Source organism: Lactuca serriola, chromosome 9, assembly GCF_051521515.1.
Source record: "Lactuca serriola cultivar US96UC23 chromosome 9, Lser_US96UC23_V15, whole genome shotgun sequence".
In the NCBI taxonomy this organism is placed as follows: Eukaryota; Viridiplantae; Streptophyta; class Magnoliopsida; order Asterales; family Asteraceae; genus Lactuca; species Lactuca serriola.
In genome coordinates this window covers 215,837,735-215,861,416 of record NC_136416.1, presented here as the reverse complement: position 1 = coordinate 215,861,416, position 23,682 = coordinate 215,837,735, and the positions used below count along the sequence as shown (strand labels likewise).

Sequence of the window (23,682 nt, the reverse complement as noted above, 5' to 3'; positions counted from 1 at the left end):
TCATTAACGGACGAGTGTGTACAATCATGCCGACGTCTTCCTGCGATCCTGAGATATATCTGAAACATATTTAAATCAACATTGTAAGCACGAAGCTTAGATGGATTGGTTCGATCCGATCCAGTCAAGTGAATCCAAATTGATTTCGGTTTTCAAAACATGGATCCGAATAATCCAAACTAAATTCAAATCCGATCTGATCCAACCAAATTACAATTCAATTGGATCGATTTTTTTACAATTCAGTTTTCAAGAGTTAAAACATTTTAAATAATTATAACATGAATATTAGCCAACTCTATAAAATAAACTACAAAAAGTTAGTTGTGAATTAAAATTTATAAAAAATTACTAAGAAAAATATATTGTAGTTTAGTATTTCTCAGACAAAAAACATTTTTATAAGAAGTACAAATTAAGGTATTATATTGGATGAAGTTTCTAATCTATTAATAATATATTTTTATAAATTTATAAATGATTAAAGATATAATCTAAATAATTAAATAATTATGATTCATTTTTTTTTGGAATATTCGGTTCTTATTTTATAAACCAAAACCAATTCGAAATTCAAAATAATATTCGGATTTGCTAAAAATCAAACCAAAAATCCAAATATCCGAACAAAATAGTCTGATCCAAATTGTCTAATTGGACAATTTGGTTTTATCCAAATAGTGAACAGTCTTATGTGGACTCAATATGCATGATGTTATATGTTTGTGTGTTGATACTTTCGGGGAACACATTAAGCTTTGGCTTACAATTTCAGTTTGTTGTTTCAGGTACTTCAGATGATCGTGGGAAAGCGAAAGTGTGATCGTGCACATCTTTCTGTTTATGATGCGACATCGACTCCGACCACCTGCTATGAGGATGTGCTTCTACGCCGGAGATGGATCTTCAAGGTCACAACAGACAAGGCTGTTAGAGCCGCCTCAGGGACTGTGCCCCGGGAGCGGGCTCTGACGGTTAAGTTAGATCATATGGTAGATCTGAGATGGGTCTCTTTAGCTAGAGAGAACCATCTTGGTGTTGGTGGTGGTGTATGGTGGCTGACGACGGCGGGTGGCGGCTGAGTCACCCGCCCGAAGTATAGTGTGGTGGCTGAGCCATGGGGGAAGTCTAATAGCGGCTGGGCGACCCGGGGAAGAGCCCCCCTTCATGGAGGAGACACTATTCTATTTATAGTGGACAATTAGGTCAAGGGGAATTGGGTCAAGCCTTGGGCCAGCCCAATTCAAGCCCAACTAGCAAAGAGTTGGGCAAGGCAGCCTGGAGGCGCCGGGCGGGGATGGCGAGTGCACACCAGGCAAGGTTGGCGGGCGCGCACTAGGAAAGGTCGGCAAGGGGGCGCTAGGTAAGGGAGCGTTGGGCCGGGCCGGCAGGAGAGTCCCCATCACGAATGGTAAGGGAGTGCCAGGCAAGGCTGGCAGGAGCGTGCCAGGCCAGGTTGGCGCTCTAGAGCAGTTTAGGCTATGCTAATGGATCATATATCATCATATGATATTGGATTTTTAGGACACTCTGATTTTGATTTGTATTTTTGAAACAATGGTTTTTCTATAAACAATTATGGTTAATAGGTCCTTTTGAAAAATTTAAATTTCTATGATTTTGGGATGTTACAATATATGAAGCCACTTTTGTGAAGGTTGAAGGAAGAATGATTCTATTTTGGTGCTCGTATGCTTGGTTCCAGCTTAGATCTTGCATCTTCATCACATTTATGGTCTTTTGGAGGTATAAAGTCGTTACCTTGTTCATTAGATTTTTAGATATAATTCCAGGTCATTTTATGAGTTTTTTGGTCCATGTCTTGTTGTTCTTAGAGTTTGAGCGGACTCCAAAACCTTTATTTGCCTTATTTGACTTATGGACCATGGTGGTGGTTAGAAAAGGGGAATTTCATGACTTAGATTAGTATCCATGCAATTGGTGCAATCATTAAGAGCTTTGGATTTGAGATCTTGGCTTATTGGGATGTCTTAATGGAAAAAGTTGGAAACACTATCCATCAAGACCTTGGGAAGGTTCAGATTTGAGATTTGTAGCTTATGAGGTTAAGGGTTAAAAGCTTAATCCACTAAGTTGCGAGAGCCCAGTTCCCACGATGTGGCAGTCAGCTTGCCACGGCGTGGAGGCTGGTGTCACCACGACTGTTTTGTCGTGTAGCTACCACGACGTGACCTATGGTTGGCCACAACGAGGAAGGTCAGTTGGTGCTGACTTTGAACGTTGACTTTTTTTACAAGTTGACCGGTCAACTTGAGGGTTTTAAAGTCGACTATGAGGGTACTTTTATATTGATGATTAGATGATTCTTAGTACTGATCTTCAATGTCAGAGAGTTGTTTTGTTATTCTGCTATTTATGAGGCAAGTCTTCTCTATATTGCCTATGTCATAGTAGGGTGCATGTTAGACTACCTAAGTCTTATTTGTTGATTGTTGCTATGTGTATTTATTAAGTTGCTGATAACTCTAGGATAAGGGTGGGCATGTGGACCGAACCGGATTAGATTTTTTTTTGGAGACTCGGGCCGGTTCTCGGTTCTAGGATTTGAGCAAAGCCAGTCCGGATTTTTTACTGGTACGGTCCAGCCGGTTCCGGGTAAAAACCGGTTTTAGACCTGCTTATTTTTAAAAAAAATTGTATTATGTGAAATTCTTTAAATAAACATATTTCATTCGTTTTAAGTCGGATTGACATACGGTTTTTTCCAATGTGTAATTTAAATTTATAGATAATTATAGACTACAATTTTTTTGTTTTTGGTGTTATATTCAGTTAGTTACAATCCTTCAAATATGAGATATCAAAACTAAAATATTTAAGTTTTTCGGTAAGAAATTTAAAGTTTTGTATTCTTTGAAATTATTTAAACAAGCATATCTCATTCGTTTTAAGTTGGATTGACATGCAATTTTTTCTCATGAGTAATTTAGAGTTTGTAGATGATTTTAGATTATAATTGTGTTGTTTTTGGTACTATATTCGATGAGTTATAATCATTCAAAGATGAGATATCAAAACTGAAATATTCAACAAGGAATTTAAACTTTTGTATTCTGTGAAATTTTTTAAACATGTATATCTCATTTGTTTTAAGTCGGGTTTACATGCGTTTTTTCCAACTTGTGATTTAGAGTTTGTAGATGATTTTAAACTATAATTTTGTTGTTTTTGGTGTTATATTCGACAAGTTACAATCTTTCAAAGATAAGATATCAAAGCTGAAATATTTTAAACTTTTGTATTATGTGAAATTGTTTAAATAAAAATATCTTATTCGTTTTAAGTCGGAATGAAATGCGATTTTTTTCCAATGTGTAATTTTGAATTTGTAGATGTTTTTAGATTATAATTTTGTTGTTTTTGGTGTTATATTCAATGAGTTACAATCATTCAAAGATAAGATATCAAAGATGAAATATTTAAGCTTTTCAGCAAAAATTTAAAATTTTGTATTCTTTGAAAATTTTTAAACAAACATATCTCATTCGTTTTAAGTCGGATTGACATGCGGTTTTTTCAATGTGTAATTTAGAGTTGGTAGATGATTTTGGACAATAATTGTGTTGTTTTTGGTGTTATATCCAGTTAGTTACAATCCTTTAAACAAATGGTATAAAGTATAAACAATCAAAGTAGGTCCAATAGGCACAAAAAATGGAAATATATTTATTTTTACGGGTTCTACCATATCAAACTCAAAAAAATATTCATTTTAACGAGTTGTAACGTATCAAACCCAACAACATATTCGTTTTAACAAGTTGTATCAAACCCAAAAACGCGTTTTAACAAGTTGTACCATATGCATGTAAAGTCGTACCGGTACAAACGGGTCTATGAACCGGAAAACCCGGACATGAACATGGACCCGGTACGTCTCATCCGGTTCAGTCCACAGTTCAGAACATTTTCCGGAATCGGTCTGGTCCAAGAGTCGCTCCGGTCCCGTCCAAATATTCACCTTTACTCCATTTTATGTATTTTATGTGTTATTTTTTATGTATTACATATATATATATATATATATATATATATATATATATATTTATATTTATATCTCCCTATCTAATAAATGAATAGGGTTAACCCCATTCTGCCATGTGTCAAACTATTAAATAATATTACGCCACGTGTAACTCCTAAATTCAACTTCAAAATATTCTATAATCAATTCCATATATTATTTGAAACAATTTCTATATATTATTAAAATGTAAAAGTAATTTGAAAATAATAAATTATAAGATAATAAGATAAAACAACAATTTATATTAATTGATTCGTTCTTAACTTCTTTTAGGGGAACAATTAATATAGGGATAATGACTTGAAAGGGTAACGAACTTTCGACTTTTGTCACATTTAGTCACTAAACTTTTTTTCGTTATCTATTTGCCATTGAACTATTGAAACTGTTCACATTTTACCCTTATGACCGGTTGTTGTCGGTCATAAGGGTAAAATGTGAACAGTTTCAATAGTTCAATGGCAAATAGATAACGAAAAAAAGTTTAATGACTAAATATGAACAAAATCGAAAGTTCGTTTCCCTCTAAAAAGTTCAATGACTAAATGTGAACAAACTTTCTCTTGTATTATGTTTTAGCAAATTATTTATTTTTGTTAAATTGTAGCAACATTTGTTGATGAAGAAATCTATGAAATAAAAAAAAAAAAAAAAAAAACAGAACCTTGAAAATATATTTAAAAAAAACAAAAAACCAAAACCGAAATAAAAAACCAATGGTTTGACATTTTCCAAAATAAAAAATCAAAATTTCCAATCTGATTTTGATTTTACAAAAAAATGAACCATTCTCACTGATGTGAATTATGACCATTAGTTTGGCATGCGAAATTTGTGACATCCCATGAATATGTAGTTACAACATCGTCTGAACTCGTAATTCATAGTAAGGGGTTAGAGTATCATCGCATGAATACGTAGTTACAACATCGCTTGAACTCGTAATTCATCACCTACAGATTATGGGCCTGCTGGTGTTTCCACTGAGTTGTCTAGAATAGTCCGTGGTCGCCATCTATACTCTGATAGATGACTACATCACCACATTGTTGGTTAAGGTTATGGTATCTCCTTTCATCCTACATCACATATTCATCATCATCGATTTACCTAATTATCATCACCTTTCTATCATCTCCTATCTCTCATCATTTTATTTCATCACACACCAACTATTTCATCTACCCATGTTTCATCCGCAACATATTTGTAGATATAAAATAAATATACCGTTTAAATCTTTTAAGACATGTATAAAATCGTTCATCCAGCATAGACAGCAAGTATTCAAATAATATGCACACATAGCACGTAATTTATATAAAATACTTCATATCTATGTGTAGGATGAAAATAACTATATATACCATAAAAATACCATAAATGCTTCCTAACTTCGAACCCCAAGGTTTACTCTACTAAAGCTTCATATTCTCGGCTCTCTGGACCTAGAAGGGTCCAGATCTATCACACCAAAAAGCTCAAGATAGCTCTTCCTTTCACTCTACACACTCAAGCTCGCTAGGGTTCTCACTTATGGGAAAGGTAGTCGCAATTGAAGGTCATAAGTGCCTTTAAATATGGCTCGAGCCCAAAGATTTAGGGTTTCTGCCAACAACACGGACTCGTCGAGTCGCCTCACCGACTCGTCGAGGTCATTCATTAATCCGAGTCATCAGTCGCGACCTTACTCGACGAGTTGAGGCGTCAACTCGTCGAGTCTCTCTTCTTAACTCAAAAGAAAAATACTTAAATTATGATACCTGGAAATCCGGATGTTACATTTTGTTTTTTTATTTCATAGATTTCCTCATCAACAAATGTTGCTACAATTAAACAAAAATAAATAATTTGCTAAAACACAATACAATAGGAAGTTTGTTCACATTTAGTCATTGAACTTTTTAGAGGGAAACGAACTTTCGATTTTGTTCATATTTAGTCACTAAACTTTTTTTCGTTGTCTATTTGCCACTAAACTATTGAAACTGTTCATATTTTACCCTTATGACCGGCAATAGCCGGTCATAAGGGTAAAATATGAACAGTTTCAATAGTTCAATGGCAAATAGACAACGAAAAAAAGTTTAGTGACTAAATGTGACAAAAGTCGAAAGTTTGTTACCCTTTCAAGTCATTATCCCATTAATATATTGTCCTTATTTTAATATAATTACCAAGTTAGTAATATAAATAATCGGAAATTTTCAAATTTACTTTAATAACCACAATGATAATAACTTCAATGTGCAACCAAAATTACATTTATTATTTTGATTCGGAACAAAATTTCAAGTTTGCGTCTTTAATGAATTTTTTTTCATAATATTCAAAACATCTATATTTATACATTAATAAATTTTATCAAATCATTGTCCAATTATAATTTTATAATTTATTGATAATTCTTTTTTCATTCTCATCCGTGGTGTCCACGAGTTTTAACCTAGTATATATATAAATACATAAAAATACGTTTATATATTTAAAATACATAAAATACGTAAACATATACATATAAAAACTTTTTAAAAAAATATATAAATACGTAAAAAATACATTTATACATTATATATAAATTTTGATGGAATTTACAGAAAAGTTCTTTTATTATGAAAAAATCAACGATTTGGTCCCATGGCATATTGAACAGGTCAAAAATACTAAAATGAATAAATTAATCGGTATTTTTTGGATTTTTCTATTCAAAAAGTAAAATAGTCGTAACTTTTCTATTAAAAAAAATTTAGAACTTTGTTAAAAATTTCCTAAAATATATTTAAAAATTTCTAGAAAATTTTCTAAAAATATAAATAATAATAAAAGAATTATAAGAATACTACATTACAATGTATTATTATTATTATTATTATTATTATTATTATTATTATTATTATTATTATTGATAAGTTTATCTAAAACCATAAATATATATTTTAGGTACGGAGTAGGAAGAACGATTTGTAGTTTTGTAGGCAGAAACAAAATCCTCTTTCGTCACTCTTTGTAATTCCATATATCGCCCTCCCCAATCCCTGGCGTATGACTTTCTATTTCAATGCAGTTTGGGATTAAAATTAAAAAATTAGGGCACGAAATCGACTACTTACCATCGGTTGTAACGCAACGAATGAGATGTAATTGCCCTATTCTGCACGAATAACGTTTTCGAAGGATTAAAGTTCGTTTTTTCATAGTTAAAAAGATTATAGGGTTTGGTTTTGCTGTTCGCGGAAAAACGCATGAAGGGTCCGTTAGATCGGACGAAAGTTGTGCTTCGGCACTTGCCGCATACGATATCCCAGTCGGCGCTCATGGAGCAAATTGACGCCCGTTTTTCCGGTCGCTATAATTGGTTCAGTTTCCGTTCCGGAAAGCAAAGGTTAGGGTTTTGTGTTCAGTCCGTTTAAGCTTCGGTTTACTGCTAGCATGTTGAAATTTGTTTATAAAACTGGTTATGGAATGTTGCTGATTAGCTTACGTTACAAGTTACAACAATTGGAAGACTTGCTTTCTATCAACCAAAGTGATTTAGGCGTTTGGTTATCCCTAGTTTCTGGATGTTAGGAGACTAAGAAATTAAATCTTTAATCCCTTAAAAGCTGATTTCATTGTGTTGTGGGATGAGCGTTAGACCATGGAGTTCAGTTGAAGGGGTTGTTCGCCCTGTTTTGTGGTGATTTTTAGCTTTACCGGGAGTAGAACTTGAACAGAGGGAAGTTTGGTAAAGATTTTCGCCTGGAAAATAAGATTAATTGCTGTAGGAAGAGAAAGAAAAGCTTCATTTACATACCTCTTTTCTTTTTTCCTTCTTTTCATATAAAAGTAGCATTGCCATCTTGACAGTCTCATTCTTGCAACTTTCTCCCCCAGTCCCCACATGTAATTATGTTCATCCTTTACAAGTGGTGACCATGAATCAGCATGTATCTATATGCTCAATGTATGTGTTGGGACCATCTATTTTTTGCTGAATAACAATTTTTTTTATTGAACTCTGTTTGCAGCCTGAAGTGTCAATCATATTCTAGAGCCTATATTGACTTTAAGAGGCCAGAGGATGTCATTGAGTTTGCAGAGTTCTATGATGGGCATGTTTTTGTTAACGAGAAGGGTAATTTTTTCATTAAACCAACATATCTTATTATGAATTAAAATTTACTTTTTTTTTTTTTTTTTTTTCATTTTCTCAGGTACCCAATTTAAAACAATAGTTGAGTATGCACCTTCACAGCGTGTTCCAAAGCAATGGTCTAAAAAGGATGGTCGTGAAGGGACCATAGGGAAAGGTATTATGAAGCTTATTATTGACATCTAACACAGTAACACATTATCTTACTTATCACTCACAACCAACTTTTTCATGAACATATTATAGATCCTGAATATCTTGAATTCCTTGAATCTGTTTCAAAGCCTGTTGAGAATCTTCCAAGTGCAGAGATACAATTGGAGAGAAAGGAAGCTGAACGAGCTGGTAAGTCCAAAGTTCTTTTAACTTTTTGCTCTTGCTATAAACTTAAATTTGAGTTTTCTACTATGTTCTTGTAGGTGCTGCTAAAGAGGCTCCTATAGTCACACCATTAATGGATTTTGTTCGCCAGAAAAGAGCCGCCAAGGGTGGACCCCGGGTAGGAATTCTACTTTTGAGAATGTAGTTTATTTTGTATTAAGTTACATGAACCTCCAACTATGAGAAAGTGAAATAATAGAGGTGCTTTTAGTTGTAAATTAGGACATGGTTTAATTACATAAGTTGCAAAAGGCATATCCACACATTGGTTCTTTGTTCAAGCTTTTACCTTACTACAACAGATCCTTTGTGAAGTGATAACATCTTTAATGTAATAAAGCTATCTAATTTCTATTCATCCCCACTGCTTTCCATTGTTTGCTGCAGCAGAGGTCTTTGCCTAATGGGAAGTTAATGAGAAGGAATGGTGCATCATCTTCAAGTTCAAATTCTACTGTAGTGAAACGTGGTTCTGAAAAGAGAAGTTCTACCATGGTATCACTATCTTAATCTTCATCATCAAATGCATTATGTGTAAAAACATATTGTAAGTTTGTGAAATTTGTTTAAATATCTCATATGTTATTGTGATTTGTTTAACAGTATGTCCTAAGGGAAGGTGGAAAGAGCACAAATGGGAAAGAAAAGTCAACTTATGTCAAACGAGCTGAACGTCAGGCTTCTGAAAAGTCTCCTAGTTCATCCACTCAATCTGGAAGTGTAGTACTGGATGAAGAAAAGGGTATGTAAATATGTAACATGTTCCTTTTACTTAAATTTCTTGTAATTTTTAATTTCACTTTAGGTCAATTTGCCCTTTGAGTTGCTTATATTTCTGCAGGTTCCTTTGGAGCCTCTGATACTGGGAAGAAGAAAATTTTGCTGTTAAAAGGAAAAGAAAAGGAAATTCCCAATGTAAGTTCTAAATTCTAATCCTACAATGCTGCACTTTTTTCAATATTTTTTTAAAATAAAATATGATAGATCATGTCATTTTTAAAAAATTCCAGGTCACCACTGGCGTGACACCTCAGCAGAAGCTTTTATATGGTTCTGGTGGTGGCAGCAGACAGAATCAACGACAGGAGGCGAGTGGAAGGATCATAAGAAGCATACTTCTGAAGGATTCAAGACAACATCAATCCGAACAGAATCAGAGTCTGAATCAAGATAAGGATAGAAGACCACCTAGGCCACAAAATGTGGGCCCACTTTCAAAGGATTCAAATGGTTTACAAGATGATAAGCTTCAAGATGGATTTTATGGTGAAAAAATGGATAAAAGGTCTAGGAATAAAGAGAAACCAGATCGTGGTGTTTGGACTCCATTAAGGTCACATGCGAGTGATGAGTCTTTGTCATCTTCCACTTCTCAATCCACACAACTGCTACCGGATAGTGCAGAAGGTTTGTCAAATGACCAAAATACCCTCGTTGTATATAATCAGCTGTATGCTTATTTTTTACGCATGCATTGCAGGCTCCTCCTATAAACACAGTGGTAATCGCCGGACATCTTCACATAATGCTAATAAGGACGCAGATGTCTTTTCAAATTCAAACGAGGGAAAACCTCCAAAAAGAGGTGTTTCGTCTGGCTATGAGGTGGGTGTGGGTCCCACATCGAGGTCAACTTTTTGTTGACCATTTTCTTTTTCTTTCCCATTTAAGTCTTCTAATTTAGTAGTATGTGATGATTGGTATTTGCAGAAGCGAGTGTGGGTTCAAAAGCCAAGTTCTGGCTCTTAGGTGTGTCACTAAAGGTAATCCTTCATCTTATAGCAACATACTATACTTTCTTTTCTTTCTATTACAACATTATAATACTTTCAAATTATTATTTTTTTCTATTACCTTTTTGTTTCCTGTATAATTTGTTCTTCAAAGTACTTTTTTTTTTTTTTGCAGTAATGGATTTAAAACCTGCTTGCACCCGGGAAAATATTCTTTCAATCAACCAGTGATCAAAACAATATAATCATGAATTGAAGAAAAAAGGAAATATTCCTGAAACCCTAGAGGGACTCCACTACCCTTATTTTACAAATGGAGCAAGAACAGGAGAGAGAATCAAAAAGGTGTTTTTTTTTTCTTAAAACAAAAGAAGTAACCCGTAGAAAAAGACGAAACTATCCCTTTGAAGCGGGAACATGGTTGCCCAATGGAGCTGTCGATATCATCATCATCATCATCATCATCTATGTGAATATGACTTGGCTCGTCGGATTTTACCGTTTTACCCTTTTAAAGGTGATTGTATATACTATACTATAATATACAATACTTCCTAATTTGGAATGGGAATGGTGTGTTGCCTCTTGATACCATAATTTGTGCACATAAAAACATAGATAGAGGGAGACGTGGGCTTCAATTTCTGTAATTTCAAGAAAAAGCCATAGTAATAACTAAGAACCGGCTTTTTCATTATGGGATTTGTTTTGATAATATTGTCACTTTATGCAAGTAAAAAAAATTCAAATATATTCCCCAAGTGTGGATTCCCAACTTTTATAAAACTCTTATTATTTATAGAAATCTTCGTTTTTACAAAAAGACATGTCTTACAACTTTTATATAAAATTTCTTTGAGAAAATTACACGGATCGTCCTTGCAGTTATGGGTTACTTGCACGCTTGGTCCCTAGAAATATATATTTTTTTTAAATTGGACCACTCCTGAAACTTTAATTTGTTACCCCCTTAGTCCCGTTAAGTTGTTCGTTTCTTTAGCTGTTAGCAACCCCCACACTAGGGGCATGTTTGTCCTTTTACCTTTGCAACACCTTTAAAACCCACCCCTTCCCCTTCATCGCTTTGGAATATCTTCAGTTTTGTTTATCGCAAATTGATTTCTACTCCTTGGGAAAAACCATTAATTGACGGAGGATTTTAGGGTTCATATTTACGGTTCTACCCTTGTGTCAATAATGATTATTTGAATGTCGTGTTTGATTTTAAAATCTTTTGTGGTGTTGATGTTTAGGATATAATTGTTGATTGGGTTACCTGATTTCATTGGTGAATCAATGGAGGATTTCAAAAATAAAGGTTCCATCAAATTTGAGTTTCGATGGAACCGGTTTCGTTGAACTCGATCTTGAACAAACTTTGAGGAAGAGGCAGAGCTTTGCCTGATTGACTTTCAATGAAGAAACCAATTAAACTTTTACCGAAAAATTGATTTCATCCCAAGACATCAAATCCATGGAGGAGAAATTTTACCCAAAAATTGCTTTTTTATCGTTTCAGCATCAAATTCAACAACACGAATAATGGGTATCTATATTACTTATACCAAATTCATCCTAGAACATCAATCTTCCAAAGCATAATTTACTCGTTTATTTGCTTAATCGATCCAACTCATATGGTAAAGCCATTCACAAGAACTCCAGTATCATGATGTATTCAAGTGATTACAAACGCTTATTCAGTCACTTCGATAGATATGGAAACAATATGATCTCTCCATCACAGCTGCAATACTGCGTTAGATTGATCCGGGACGGAGACATTTTACTGGAAGAGGTTGAATTTGTTGCCGAATTGTCAAATGGAAATCACGAAAATTTATTTGTTGGTTTAATGGAAAGTGCAAAGGAAGATGAGAAGATTGAGGACTTGAGGAAAGCCTTCACTATGTATGAAATGGATGGAACAGATTGCATCACTCCCAAGAGCTTAAACTTGATGCTGAATCGACTTGGTTAGTCGAGAAGTGTGGGTGAGTGTGTTCGTATAACTAATCAATTTGATCTCAACGGTGATGAAGTTAGTTGGTCAAAAATGGTGTGCGATAATGTGAAGTTAGTTTTGCATTTAGCATTTAGTGGGATGTTAATGTTTTTGAAGAAAGTTATATATATATATATATATATATATATATATATATATATATATATATATATATATATATATATATATATATATATATATATATATATATATATATATATATATATATATATATTAACAGTTAAATAAATTTAATTATCATCGTACAACAGGTGAGATGGCAAACGGGTAACAAGCTGCGCCGCTACGCCTTTTTGTATAGCAAAGTTCAATCTTTTAAAGACTACATTCATAGAACTAGGGGATATACCATTGCAATACTTGATCCGTTGTACTCTATTAAGAAGCTCTACCGCATCCGGTGCGAGGAAACCAAACGTATCAAACGCAAATGGTATGAACACATGTTGATTTTCCATGCACGATTTCTTATGTTTGTTGACTTTGAAAGGACAATAAAGCCCACGAGAGGGGATACACCTATAAGGTCCACACATGCATGTTTCCCTCCGACCCATCCAAAGATAAAAGGACAATAAAGCCCCAATCTGGGATTCCTAACAGCTAAACAGACGAACAAGTTAACAGAGGGACCGAGTGTGTAACAAATTAAAGTTTCAGGGATGGTCCGATTTAAAAAATCTTTCTAGAAACCAAACGTGCAAATAACCCATAACCATAAGGAACATCTGTGTAATTTTCTCAATTTGTTTTTCTAAATTCATAAAAAATTTGCAATGAAGAAGTTTGTCAATTGAAAATTTACTTTTATGAAATGTTACGATTTTGTGACAATATCTCATTTTCCCACCTCATAATATTGTTTCACTTGAAAATTTTAGACACAACGAAAAAGATTGGTAACATGAGTCGTATTAAAGAGAAGATAACCATAATAGATTTTTTTTTTTATAAAATAGTTGAAAATAAAAAAGGGAAATAATTGATAGTCATTATTATAAATATTTTGAATCAGTTTATGGTTTGACCATAAATTATTATTTTCTTTTTTTATAAAAAAAAATACAAAATGTCAGGTGAAAACTTCAGAATAATCGGTTTAATTCCAAATTAAAATTTGTTTACAAAAAAGAACAGAATACAGGTCAGAATAATTTTTTTTTGCCAATTTTACAAGTTTAGTCGGTATCATGTTTTTTTGTTAATTTGATCAAGACTTTTTTGAAGATTATGTTATTTTTTAACCAATAACCAAAATATTGAGATTTTTTAAAGATTACATTTGACCTAATGGATATTATAATTTATTATTAACAAATCATTTAAAGATAACACATCTTTTTTATTATATAAAAATTACAATCGTTGCTAATTTATATGAATACAAATGTGGACTAAGTACCCCTCATATTGGCTATTGCTTGTTGACAACTTCAAACTCTTTACGTTCCTCTTATGTATCGTTGTGGATGTTATGATGAGATGCTCTATGTGTATGTTCCTATGATGTTGATGTTACTCGTATGTTCTTTAACCTAACTGCCACGTAACCTCCATACTTTAACTGTCATTCAAGGTTGACATGTAACACCTCGATCCATGTATTTTCCGTTTATACCCCTAGTGTGAAATTTATTGACAAATTGGTGGCGTATTTCAACTTAAGCTGGGCGTAAGAGGCTGAGGGTCAAACCCTAATGTTTAGGGTTTAAACCTTATTTAAACATTATTATCTCTTCAAGACCTCTTCCCTTATCAACCTCCATCTCCCAAATCGTCTCTTGCTAACCTAATCCATTGTGTGAGCATTTTGAGCTTGAAAGTGTGCTTTTGGTGATCTTGAAGGAAGAAGAAAGAAGTGGAATCAACTTGGAAGCTCAAGGCATATAGGATCCAGAAGTATCTTGCCCTCAAGCATCATTTGGAGGTATAAAGCTTGGATTTTGATGTGTTATTTGCTTATATTCTAGAGTTTGTATACATTTTTGGTCCTATAGTTTGCACTAATGGAGTATGAGCTACTCTATGTCCTTGAAATGTAGTTTCCTGTAGTTTTGAGCTCATAGATTCATAAAAATGAGAGCTTGGACACTCTTATTGAACCATGCAAGAGTTTTGGGACTTTGGATGACTTTTGGACCAAGGGTTTGAGTTTTTACCCTCCTGTATGCATGAAAAAGGATAAAGTAAGAGAGTTTATCCATTAAGACGTCCTTTTTTACCAGGATCTGATGTTTGGAGCTTTGGCTTAAAGTATTAAGAACTTAATGGAAAAGCTGGGATTTAGCTCTGGTTTGCTGGGCGTACCTGGAGGTATGATGCACGTACTAGGGTTCAAACCCGTGGTTTGGAAGGGCACTCTCTACGTTGGGCATAGAGGGGAGTACGCAGGGCGTACTCAACCCAGATGGAAATATTGACTTTTGACCTTGACTTTGACCGGGATTTTGACAAAGTTTGACCTAGGGGTATTTTGGGTATTTTGAGAAGTAGTTTGAGACTAGGTCATTGTTTGTTGTATATGTGACCTGTAGAGTTGGCATTTGGAGCAACATTTTTCTGCTATCTTCTCAAACTGTGAGGTGAGTTTTCCTCATTGTACTTGTGGGTGGAAGGCAACAATGTCGACCCACTGGATTATGTATCCTGGTATATTGGATTGATGTTATGTTGAGTATGTGTTAAATTGGTATATCTATATGATTACCTATGTTCACTAAGTATGCGTTAGATTGGTAGATCTATATGATTACATGTGTTGCTAGTTATTGATTGTTATTGTATATGTCGACATGTTATAGTTGTTGGGTTGAGGCGGTCCTGCTTTGTGCTAAAGGCCAAGATACCCGGGGTGTTCCAGATAGACTGAAGTTTGAAGGCCTGCGAGGCAGTCCAGTTAGGCCGAAGTCCAGGAGAGCGGTCTAGATAGGCTGTAGGACCTGCGAGGCAGTCTAGTTAGGCTAAAAGCTCATATATGCATGATGTTATTGATGGGTTTTGAGCACTACAACATTCCTATGGTGCACATACAACCCTAATTCTTTGGTTCTATGTTTTTCTCAAGTTATACATGCAAATAATAATGCAAAGCATAAACCCTATGACTAGCATACACAATTTCGAAATTCACATGTAAATTAGGGTTTAGTCATTACCTCACTTGTTATATTATAATAACAAGTACAATCCTTGCTTGATCTTGACTTCTGAAATCCTAGTGCCCCAAGTGTTGCACCTCTAATGGAGTCACAAACACTCAATGCAAAGGAAGACTTGGAGAGGTAAGGAAATTTTGGCCAGAGTATTCATCATAAGCATAGAGCCAAAATTCCTATGTAGAGGGTTCTATATATAGTTGTGGCTGCTAGATTTTTCAGGTGGAAACCCTAATACCTTGCTTAGGCAACAAGCAGCCCATGGACTCCCTCTTTAGAGCCCTTGGACGAAATCTATAGGCCCTCCTTATAGGATTTCGTCCACTCCACTCTAAGGAGTCCATCAGCCCAGTTATGCAACTATCAATCATTTGCACAACCAGTCCATCTATTATTAATCAGTTCCTATAATCCCAAAATTAACACTATATTAATTTCTGATTAATTAATAATTAATAATATGATTTCCAAATAATATATTAATCTTATAATATATTAATAAAATCATTCTGAGTACCAATTTATTATTCATATAATAAATCCTACTCTCTCTCCACTTATCATCCTATCAAGTTGCATGAGTGAAGACAAACCAAAATGACCATGCTCATAATCAAATTAAGTACATACCAAATATAGTTATGAGCTTAGACACCTAATCCAACAGTTATCTGTATTGGTTGTGTGTGGATATTTTGGGGGAACTTACTAAGCTTTGACTTATAATTTAAGTTTCATGTTTCATGTACTTCAGGTGATCAGGGGGAAAGCAAAGACATGATCGTACACATCCCTTGGTTATATGTTTTGGATATGTTATGATACATTGATTTTTGTAACATTTGTACTTGATCATGGGTTCTTATGACTTCCGATTGATTAAAAACAATGGTTTCTCTTTAGTTAAATATAAATTTTTATTGTGATTTTGGGATGTTACAAGTTGGTATTAAAGCCCCAGTTTCAGAGAACTGGATGATCATTCGTGTGAATCCAGACTCAAACTAAGGATCTGTTAGAATTTTCAAAATGATTATTCCAAAAATGGATTTCAAAATTGTTTTAAAAAAATTGTTTTCAAAACTAACCAAGGAAGGATGAAATGTGTACGTTCAGCCGGAGCAAGAAAGTATACCCCAAGTTACCCACACTCTTATTTGTTTATGATGATTATGATAGAAATACATGCTAGTGATAGGCTAGGGACCCTCAATAATTGCATGATAAAATTGTCTGATGTATGATGCCTGAAAGCCTAGGAGAACATCTTATATGTTAGATGAAATTGACATCATTACTGTTGTTGCTTAGTGTGTGCATCATAGTTTTACATAACTAAGCTTTTATAGCCATAGAATGTTTGGTTTAGTCTTATTTCACGTTCATTGTTTGGTTGTGGGTTTAGGGTAGAATCAAGTATTCGTCTGTCTATGGGATCCAACGTTAGATATGATTAGCATGCATGAGTGGCTACAAGGTTGGTTGAAGTTTCATGAGTGAGTATGGGTGTAGCAGGCCAGTTAAGGGATGGTTATCTGCTCTCGAGAGAGTGAATATAGGATGAATGTGTATCCTAGTTGTGGGTTGTATTAGGGTAGTTTTTGATGATCCATTGAGACAAATACGGGTAAGTGTGGAAGGTAGTATGGACCCGTACTACTAGAAGCACATGACTAATATGCATAGAAAGGAAGTCACAAACCTCGAGGGTTTAGCCTCTCTGTGATGGTGGTAATAGTATAATTATGGCATTTTTGATATATTTTTGGTTTATTTTCAGAATGGTGTTTATGAAAGGATTTGGTTCTAGAGCTGGATAGTTGAGGATTGATAGATGATGACATAGTGAGTTGATCACTACCGAGGTAATTATTGTTGTACGGGGTGTCATCCCCGAGGTTTTTGGGTCTATCAAGACCACTATGATTGAGCTGTATGATGAGCGGTACGCCGCTGTGTTTGAGGCTGCTGCTGCTGCAACTACTGCAGCTGTTGCTGCTATAAGGATTTAGGAGAAGGGAGGGGGGACATTATTCCATTATCAAGACTTCAACAACACGAAGCCCTTGGAGTTTAACGGGGTAAAGGACCTGATTATTGTGATGAAGTTGTTGTCTGATGTGGAGGGATGCTTATTCACATGTTCGTGCCCGGATGACCAGAAGGTTAAGTGCGCCCTAAACCTTCTTCGATTAGGGGGTGAAGGATTAGTGGATGCTAGCGACCAATACTTATTCTCCTGCTAAGAGGGATGCAGTGACTTGGGATCAGTTATCTGAGATGTTCCGCACTAAGTATGTTCCCTTAGTGGAGAGAGATAGATTAGCTCAAAAGTATCTCTCCTTGAGATAAATAACTGAGACAGTGATGTGTTGGATTAATGTCTAAGTCCATAACTATATTTGGTATGTACTTGATCTGACCCGACATGGTCCATTTGGGTTGTACTTCACCGACACAATTTATATGGATAGTCTTTTGAGAATAGTATATTTAGTGATTTATATTAATATATTATAAGTTATAATATATTAATATATAATCATATTATTTAATTAGTATTGATCAATAATTAATTTATAATTAATTAAGTGATCAAAAAGGGACTAATTAAATATGGACTCTTAGATATATATATGTGTGATGGGCCAAGTTTATTGTAACTCCCCGTTCTAAGAGTAGTTATTATGGTTCCCCGAGATCAAAGAGTAAGGTCGTTTCGATCTTTTATGGTCAATGGATTTTATTCGAGAAGGTTTCGGGTCGGGGTGCGTTTCTAGAAGCGTAGGTCTTCTCGCCACCTTTTCGTGGATATAAAGTTCGTCGGAAATGGACTTAGAATAAAGGAGGTATGGCACTTTGAAGGTGTTGTCACTTTTGGCACTTGATGGAAAAAGTTGACAAAGTGAGGCCATGTAGGCATGGGAAACGCGTGGGTACGCCCAGCGTAATGGAGTTAATGAAAACGCAGGGTCCCTCAACGTACGCCCAGCGTACTGGAATTACGCCCAACGTACGTCTATCATCCAGAAACCCTAATATCTCGGGTGTGGAGGCTATTTAAACAACCTTAGGAGCTCATAACCCTCCCAAACCCTAGCCTCCACTGCTTAGAGCCGTTTTCCCCAAAGATAGCCAACCTCTTGAGTGTGTGAGCTTTGGAAGTGAATTTGGAGTGTTTTGAGAAGAAGGAGTTGCATCTACTGAGTTGAGGAAGAAGGACAACGTGTAGATCTGAAGTCTTTGGGTGGTTCAAGAGCTCCTAAAGGTATAAAGCTTCTTGCTTGACATCTATTTTGTGTAGATATAAGTATGGTGAAGTTTTGGACTCCATTCTTGTCCCAAAAGCCCCAAAGTGATGCATGATGCGAGTTGGTTGAGATTAGCTGTCCTTTCAGACCTTAGGAGAGGTCTTGAGTGAGAAAAATGAGGTCCCAATGGCTTTGGTTGTTTCATATGTGATATAAGTAGGTCTTAATGGATTAAGACCTTGGGTTAAGAGCTTTATGGACGTCCCAAGTAATAAAGTTTCAGACTTTATGAGTCCTAGGCATATTTGGTCTATGGATATGAAGTTTGGGCTTAAGAGCTTAAGCCATTAAGAACTTATGAAGGATTTTAGTTCAGCGAGATTACGCCCCGCGTAAGCTTATGTACGCCCAGCGTACCAAGAGGGGTACGCCCAACGTACTCCCTCTGTTGGGTTTTGATTTTGGGCCTTAAGTGATTGGACTATTATTGGGCTAGTGGGGCTTGGGCCGTGACTGAACATTATGGATGGAATATTTTAGACCCAATAATTATTATGGACCTTGGATCTAGGCCCATTTGGTGAGGTGGGCCCAATTTAGTAAATTGGGCCAATATGGGCTTTGCATGAGAAATTAACTTTGGGTCTTGGCCCAATAAGAGGATGATGGACTTAATGAGTGTTGTGGGCCCTGGGCCTAGAAGTTGTGATGGTTTCTTATGTGATGACTTTCATATGATAGTTGGGATTTCCGGTGAGCCAGCAGTCAGAGAGTTGCAGGATTCCGGTAGTTGCAAGGTGAGTTTTCCTCACTGTACTCAAGGGTTTAAGGCACCAAGGCCGGCCCTTTAAATTGTTGTTAGAGCCGTCATGTTATGTGATGATATGATTGCTAGTATCCGGATAGACAGGATAGTGTTATGAGGATATGCTTTGTTAGCTTAGTATCCTAGAGAAATGGATAGTTGTATGACGGCTAGTTTTGTTGGATCAACGCCCTGGTAGTTGGGTAGTGATTATTTATAGACTGGTAGTTGGTCTTGCCTTATGTACGCTGGTAGGAGGTTACCTACGGGTTATGTATATTGAGCAGCAGCAGAGGGTATTCCATCCCGGTAGGATGATAAGGCCCTAGTGTGTTGGTTCTATAGAGTGTTATGTGGTTGCCTGTTATGTGTGCATGTCTGCTAGTGTAGATTGGCATTCCAACCCGATGGTTGTGGGTTAGGAGTATTCCATCCATGTAGGATGATTGGACTCGTAGTATGTTGGCATTCCAACCCGATGGTTGAGGGGCCTGGGGTATTCCATCCCTAGGAATGATTGGACCCATAGTAATAGTAGTAGTAGTAGTTACTGTATGTATAGGAAGTGGGGCATTCCAACCCGATGGTTGTGGGCCAGGAGTATTCCATCCTGGTAGAATGATTGGACTCATAGTACGTTGGCATTCCAACCCGATGGTTGAGGGGCCTGGGGTATTCCATCCTAAGGGATGATTGGACCCATAGTAGCTTTTGCTGTATGTATAGGAAGTGGGGCATTCCAACACGATGGTTGTGGGCCAGGAGTATTGCATCCCGGTAGGATGATTGGACTCATAATACATTGGCATTCTAACCCGATGGTTGAGGGGCCTGGGGTATTCCATCCCAAGGGATGAGTGGACCCATAGTAGCTTTTTTTGTACGTATAGGTGTTTGGGAATTCCAACCCGATGGTTGTGGGCCGAGAGTATTCCATCCCGGTAGGATGATTGGGCTCGTGTTATGTAGGCATTCCAACCCGATGGTTGAGGGCCGGGGGTATTCCAACCGGAAGGTTGATTGGACCCGAAGTATGTTGTTCTTTGCTGTATGCGTATGTTTATGTATGTATGGGTACTTTTGGGGAACTCACTAAGCTTTCAGGCTTACAATTATGGTTTATTGTTTCAGGTGCTTCAGGAGATCGTGGCAAGGCGAAGGCGTGATCGTACCGCTCCTCATGTTTATGCTTTATGTAATATGATTCTGGGGAAAGTACTATGATGTTTAAACTATTTTGAAAACAAGATGTATGATCTTAACGTTTTTTGAATGAATTAATTTTTTTTTAATTTGGTTGAAATTTTTGGCAGTTACATTCATTTAGGTTGGGCTAAGCTTTCATGGATAGTCCATGGAGTGTTTAACCCATGGATCATATGAAATGAAAGGTCATGGGTATTAGGGTTTAACCCTAATCTCCACACTATATAAAGATGTCCTTGGTTGGTGAAATTGGCACTAGTGTGGGTACACTAAGAGGGATACCCGGTTTCACTAGAGAGAGCCAAGTATCCATATTCTCTAGAGTCTTCCAAGGTGTTTTGGTGATTTGTGATTCCACTTGAGGCTTCCACACTATTAGGGCTAAGCTCTTAAAGCTTGAAGACATCAAGCTACACCAAAAGGTATGTCATCTAACTAGTCTTTGTAGTATAGTTGCCTCATAGTATGCTAGTTAGGATTAAAGCCTTGGAAAGTTCTTATTTGCATGTATAATAGAGAAAACATAGATCCAAGGTTTATAGGGTTGCATGTACACCATAGGAGTGTTAGAATGCTCAAAAACCCAACATGATGGAGATCACCAAGAAGTTTACTGAGATGGCTCTCTTCTGTCCTGAGTATGCTTCATCGGAGTAGGATCATATGTCACAATAATTGAGGATGCTCAAGACCTAGATTTGGGAGTTTGTGTCTACCCAACGATATAGTACACCCGTCGAGATTTAAGATGCCGTAAGGAGGTGAGAGACTGAGACTGAGACTCAGACTAGGGAACTGAGGTAGGCTCCCATTCTTTCACAGCCTACAGTGAAGCGGTTCAAGCCTGCTGATTCACGATCAGGAAGTCAGATGGGCCATACTTGTGGCAAGTGTGTCAATGTTCATGAGGGTGTATGTCGATCTTCTTTTGGATGCCACAAGTATGGGAATGAGGGACACTATGTGAGGGATTGTCGCCACCAGGCCCCAATACTGAGCACCAATATTTGTTACCATTGTGATCAGATGGGCAATGTGTAGGTCCAATGTCCCTTGCTTGCTGCCAGGCCGGTATGGGCTCCAACCCCGATTACTTTGAGGATAATGGATGGACGCTAGGGAAGGGCGGAGCCCCCAAGGGCTCGAGGTCATGCTTTCCAGCTCACAACAGAAAAGAACACATCACTTTTTGTCCCTTTGGCTTAAATTTCATGGATGACTCTTTAAAGGGGCAAAACTTCTTTTTCTTTCTTTATTCTACATCACGTACTTGTTAGAAAGATGATCCATGCTTTTGCTATATGTCAACATCTTTTATCTACATTTGATGGAATATAAAAGAGTGGACTTGCAAGTAAATGGTGCTTGTTCTTTCAAGCATCTCCATTTGAAGATGAAAAACTGAGAGCATAAAGCTCTATAGGGGTTGCCAAATTTCGGTTTTGATATGCTCTTCTCCCTCTCTGTTTCTTGCATTTTGGGCTAGACAAAGGTCCCTTTGTTGGTTCACCTTTGAACATATATTTGGTATATATTTCAAAGACTTATAAACAACAAATTACAAGTGTACACTAACATGTTTTGATGGTTTTATTCTTGCTTTGGTGGATACTTCTAAAGAGCTCTTGTTTTAGAGTTTCATGCAATCTTCAACAACTTCCAACCTCCCTTGAGATCAACGTCTTCAAAGGTTGGTATGATTTTTCTTCTTTGGTTGTTTTAATCTTTCTAAGGCTTGCAAAATGATCATTTGATGGGAATGGAAATAGTTTCAATTTGTTTAAATCTTAAGTTTTCCATTATTATGTTTATGTTTTTGAAATAATTTTTGAATAAAAACTCAACCGTCTTCGTACTTAAAACACAACATTCTCCAAAATATCTTGATTAAATAACACTTACAAACCGATTAATATACATGATCATAAATCATCTTAACAAACCAATTATTTATTCTTAATATAAATAATATATCGACATTTAACTTCAACATCAATGGTGGTTGTATGCCAAAGCATCAACTTGAGTTTCTTTTTCATTTTTTCGTTATGGGTCAATTTATGTGTCTAATAAATTTGATGAATTTAGGTCGTTTAGTGGGGATAATCAATAATGGTGTGATGTTTGCTATAACGACATGTTTGAAGTGATGTGTTTTGTTCAATTCCACTTATTCATGTTGGATTACTTGTTACAATGATTTATTGTCTGGTTTGATTTTTGGTTCTTGTTTGGTTGGATTTAAACTTTTGAAGTGTAGATATATATATTACTGAAGTAAGAAAAGGTTTGAAGTTTGAAGAAAGAAATAAAGATTATGAAGACAACGACATTTGTGAGAAAAAGGGGGTCAAAGCATGATCCTTGTTCGGTGGACCATTTACCACGTGTCGTGTTATTATGATGACAGCTGGCCCCACCACGTCTTTTATTTCAAAACAAACCAATTTATTCTCATCATCGTACTCTTAAATTCGGACCCACCAAATTCCGAAAAATAAAAACTAGATGCAAAATATTCTCTCATAAACACATATTTTGTAGATTATAATAAATGTGTTGAAAATTGAAATAGTTGAGCAATTATTTAAAATCAGTTACTTTGTATTGGTTAGGTAATTTTTTTTTCTTATAAATGAACAATATGATTGAAAATATATACTATTATTATTATATATGATATTTTGGAATTCATATGTATTAAATATATCTTTCGTAACTTTTTACCTCTTTCCATTCGATCAGTTTGATTTGTCTATTAAAATTTGATTTTATTCGTTTGATCCATTATAGATTTAACATAAATCAAGTCTATTAATCTTTATATAAATTGGTTAAAAAATGTTATGTTTAAAATGTTATATCAAAATTAAGGAAAAAACATCATAAACGGTCCCTATGTTTTTCTAAAATCTGAAGTTTAGTCCCCATGGTTTAAAAATGTC

At 35.7% G+C, this 23,682-nt stretch overlaps 2 protein-coding genes across 2 annotated transcripts; both read left to right on the top strand.

Moving 5' to 3' along the window:
- The first annotated feature begins 7,016 nt into the window (after positions 1-7,016).
- LOC145073510 (regulator of nonsense transcripts UPF3-like) lies at positions 7,017-10,891 on the top strand. The gene is made up of 12 exons (XM_079020058.1): positions 7,017-7,430; positions 8,056-8,162; positions 8,242-8,337; positions 8,427-8,525; positions 8,600-8,679; positions 8,949-9,056; positions 9,165-9,303; positions 9,403-9,476; positions 9,572-9,968; positions 10,042-10,166; positions 10,272-10,324; positions 10,470-10,891. The coding sequence occupies exons 1-11, from the start codon at positions 7,291-7,293 to the stop codon at positions 10,308-10,310; spliced, it is 1,404 nt and encodes a 467-aa protein (XP_078876184.1). The 5' UTR covers positions 7,017-7,290; the 3' UTR covers positions 10,311-10,324; positions 10,470-10,891.
- Positions 10,892-11,966: 1,075 nt separating this feature from the next.
- Positions 11,967-12,275, top strand: LOC145076557 (putative calcium-binding protein CML23). The gene has a single exon (XM_079022388.1). It carries the CDS (start codon positions 11,967-11,969, stop codon positions 12,273-12,275), a length of 309 nt encoding a protein of 102 aa, XP_078878514.1.
- Positions 12,276-23,682: the final 11,407 nt, after the last annotated feature.

What these genes read in the sequence shown, in the direction of transcription:
- LOC145073510 (XM_079020058.1), top strand. Translation starts at nt 7,291, where the DNA reads ATGAAGGGTCCGTTAGATCGGACGAAAGTTGTGCTTCGGCACTTGCCG. An exon ending in TGTTTTTGTTAACGAGAAGG is followed by an intron (nt 8,163 to 8,241) that starts GTAATTTTTTCA and finishes TCATTTTCTCAG; the next exon opens with GTACCCAATTTAAAACAATA. An exon ending in GTGTTTCGTCTGGCTATGAG is followed by an intron (nt 10,167 to 10,271) that starts GTGGGTGTGGGT and finishes TGGTATTTGCAG; the next exon opens with AAGCGAGTGTGGGTTCAAAA.
- LOC145076557 (XM_079022388.1), top strand. Translation starts at nt 11,967, where the DNA reads ATGTATTCAAGTGATTACAAACGCTTATTCAGTCACTTCGATAGATAT.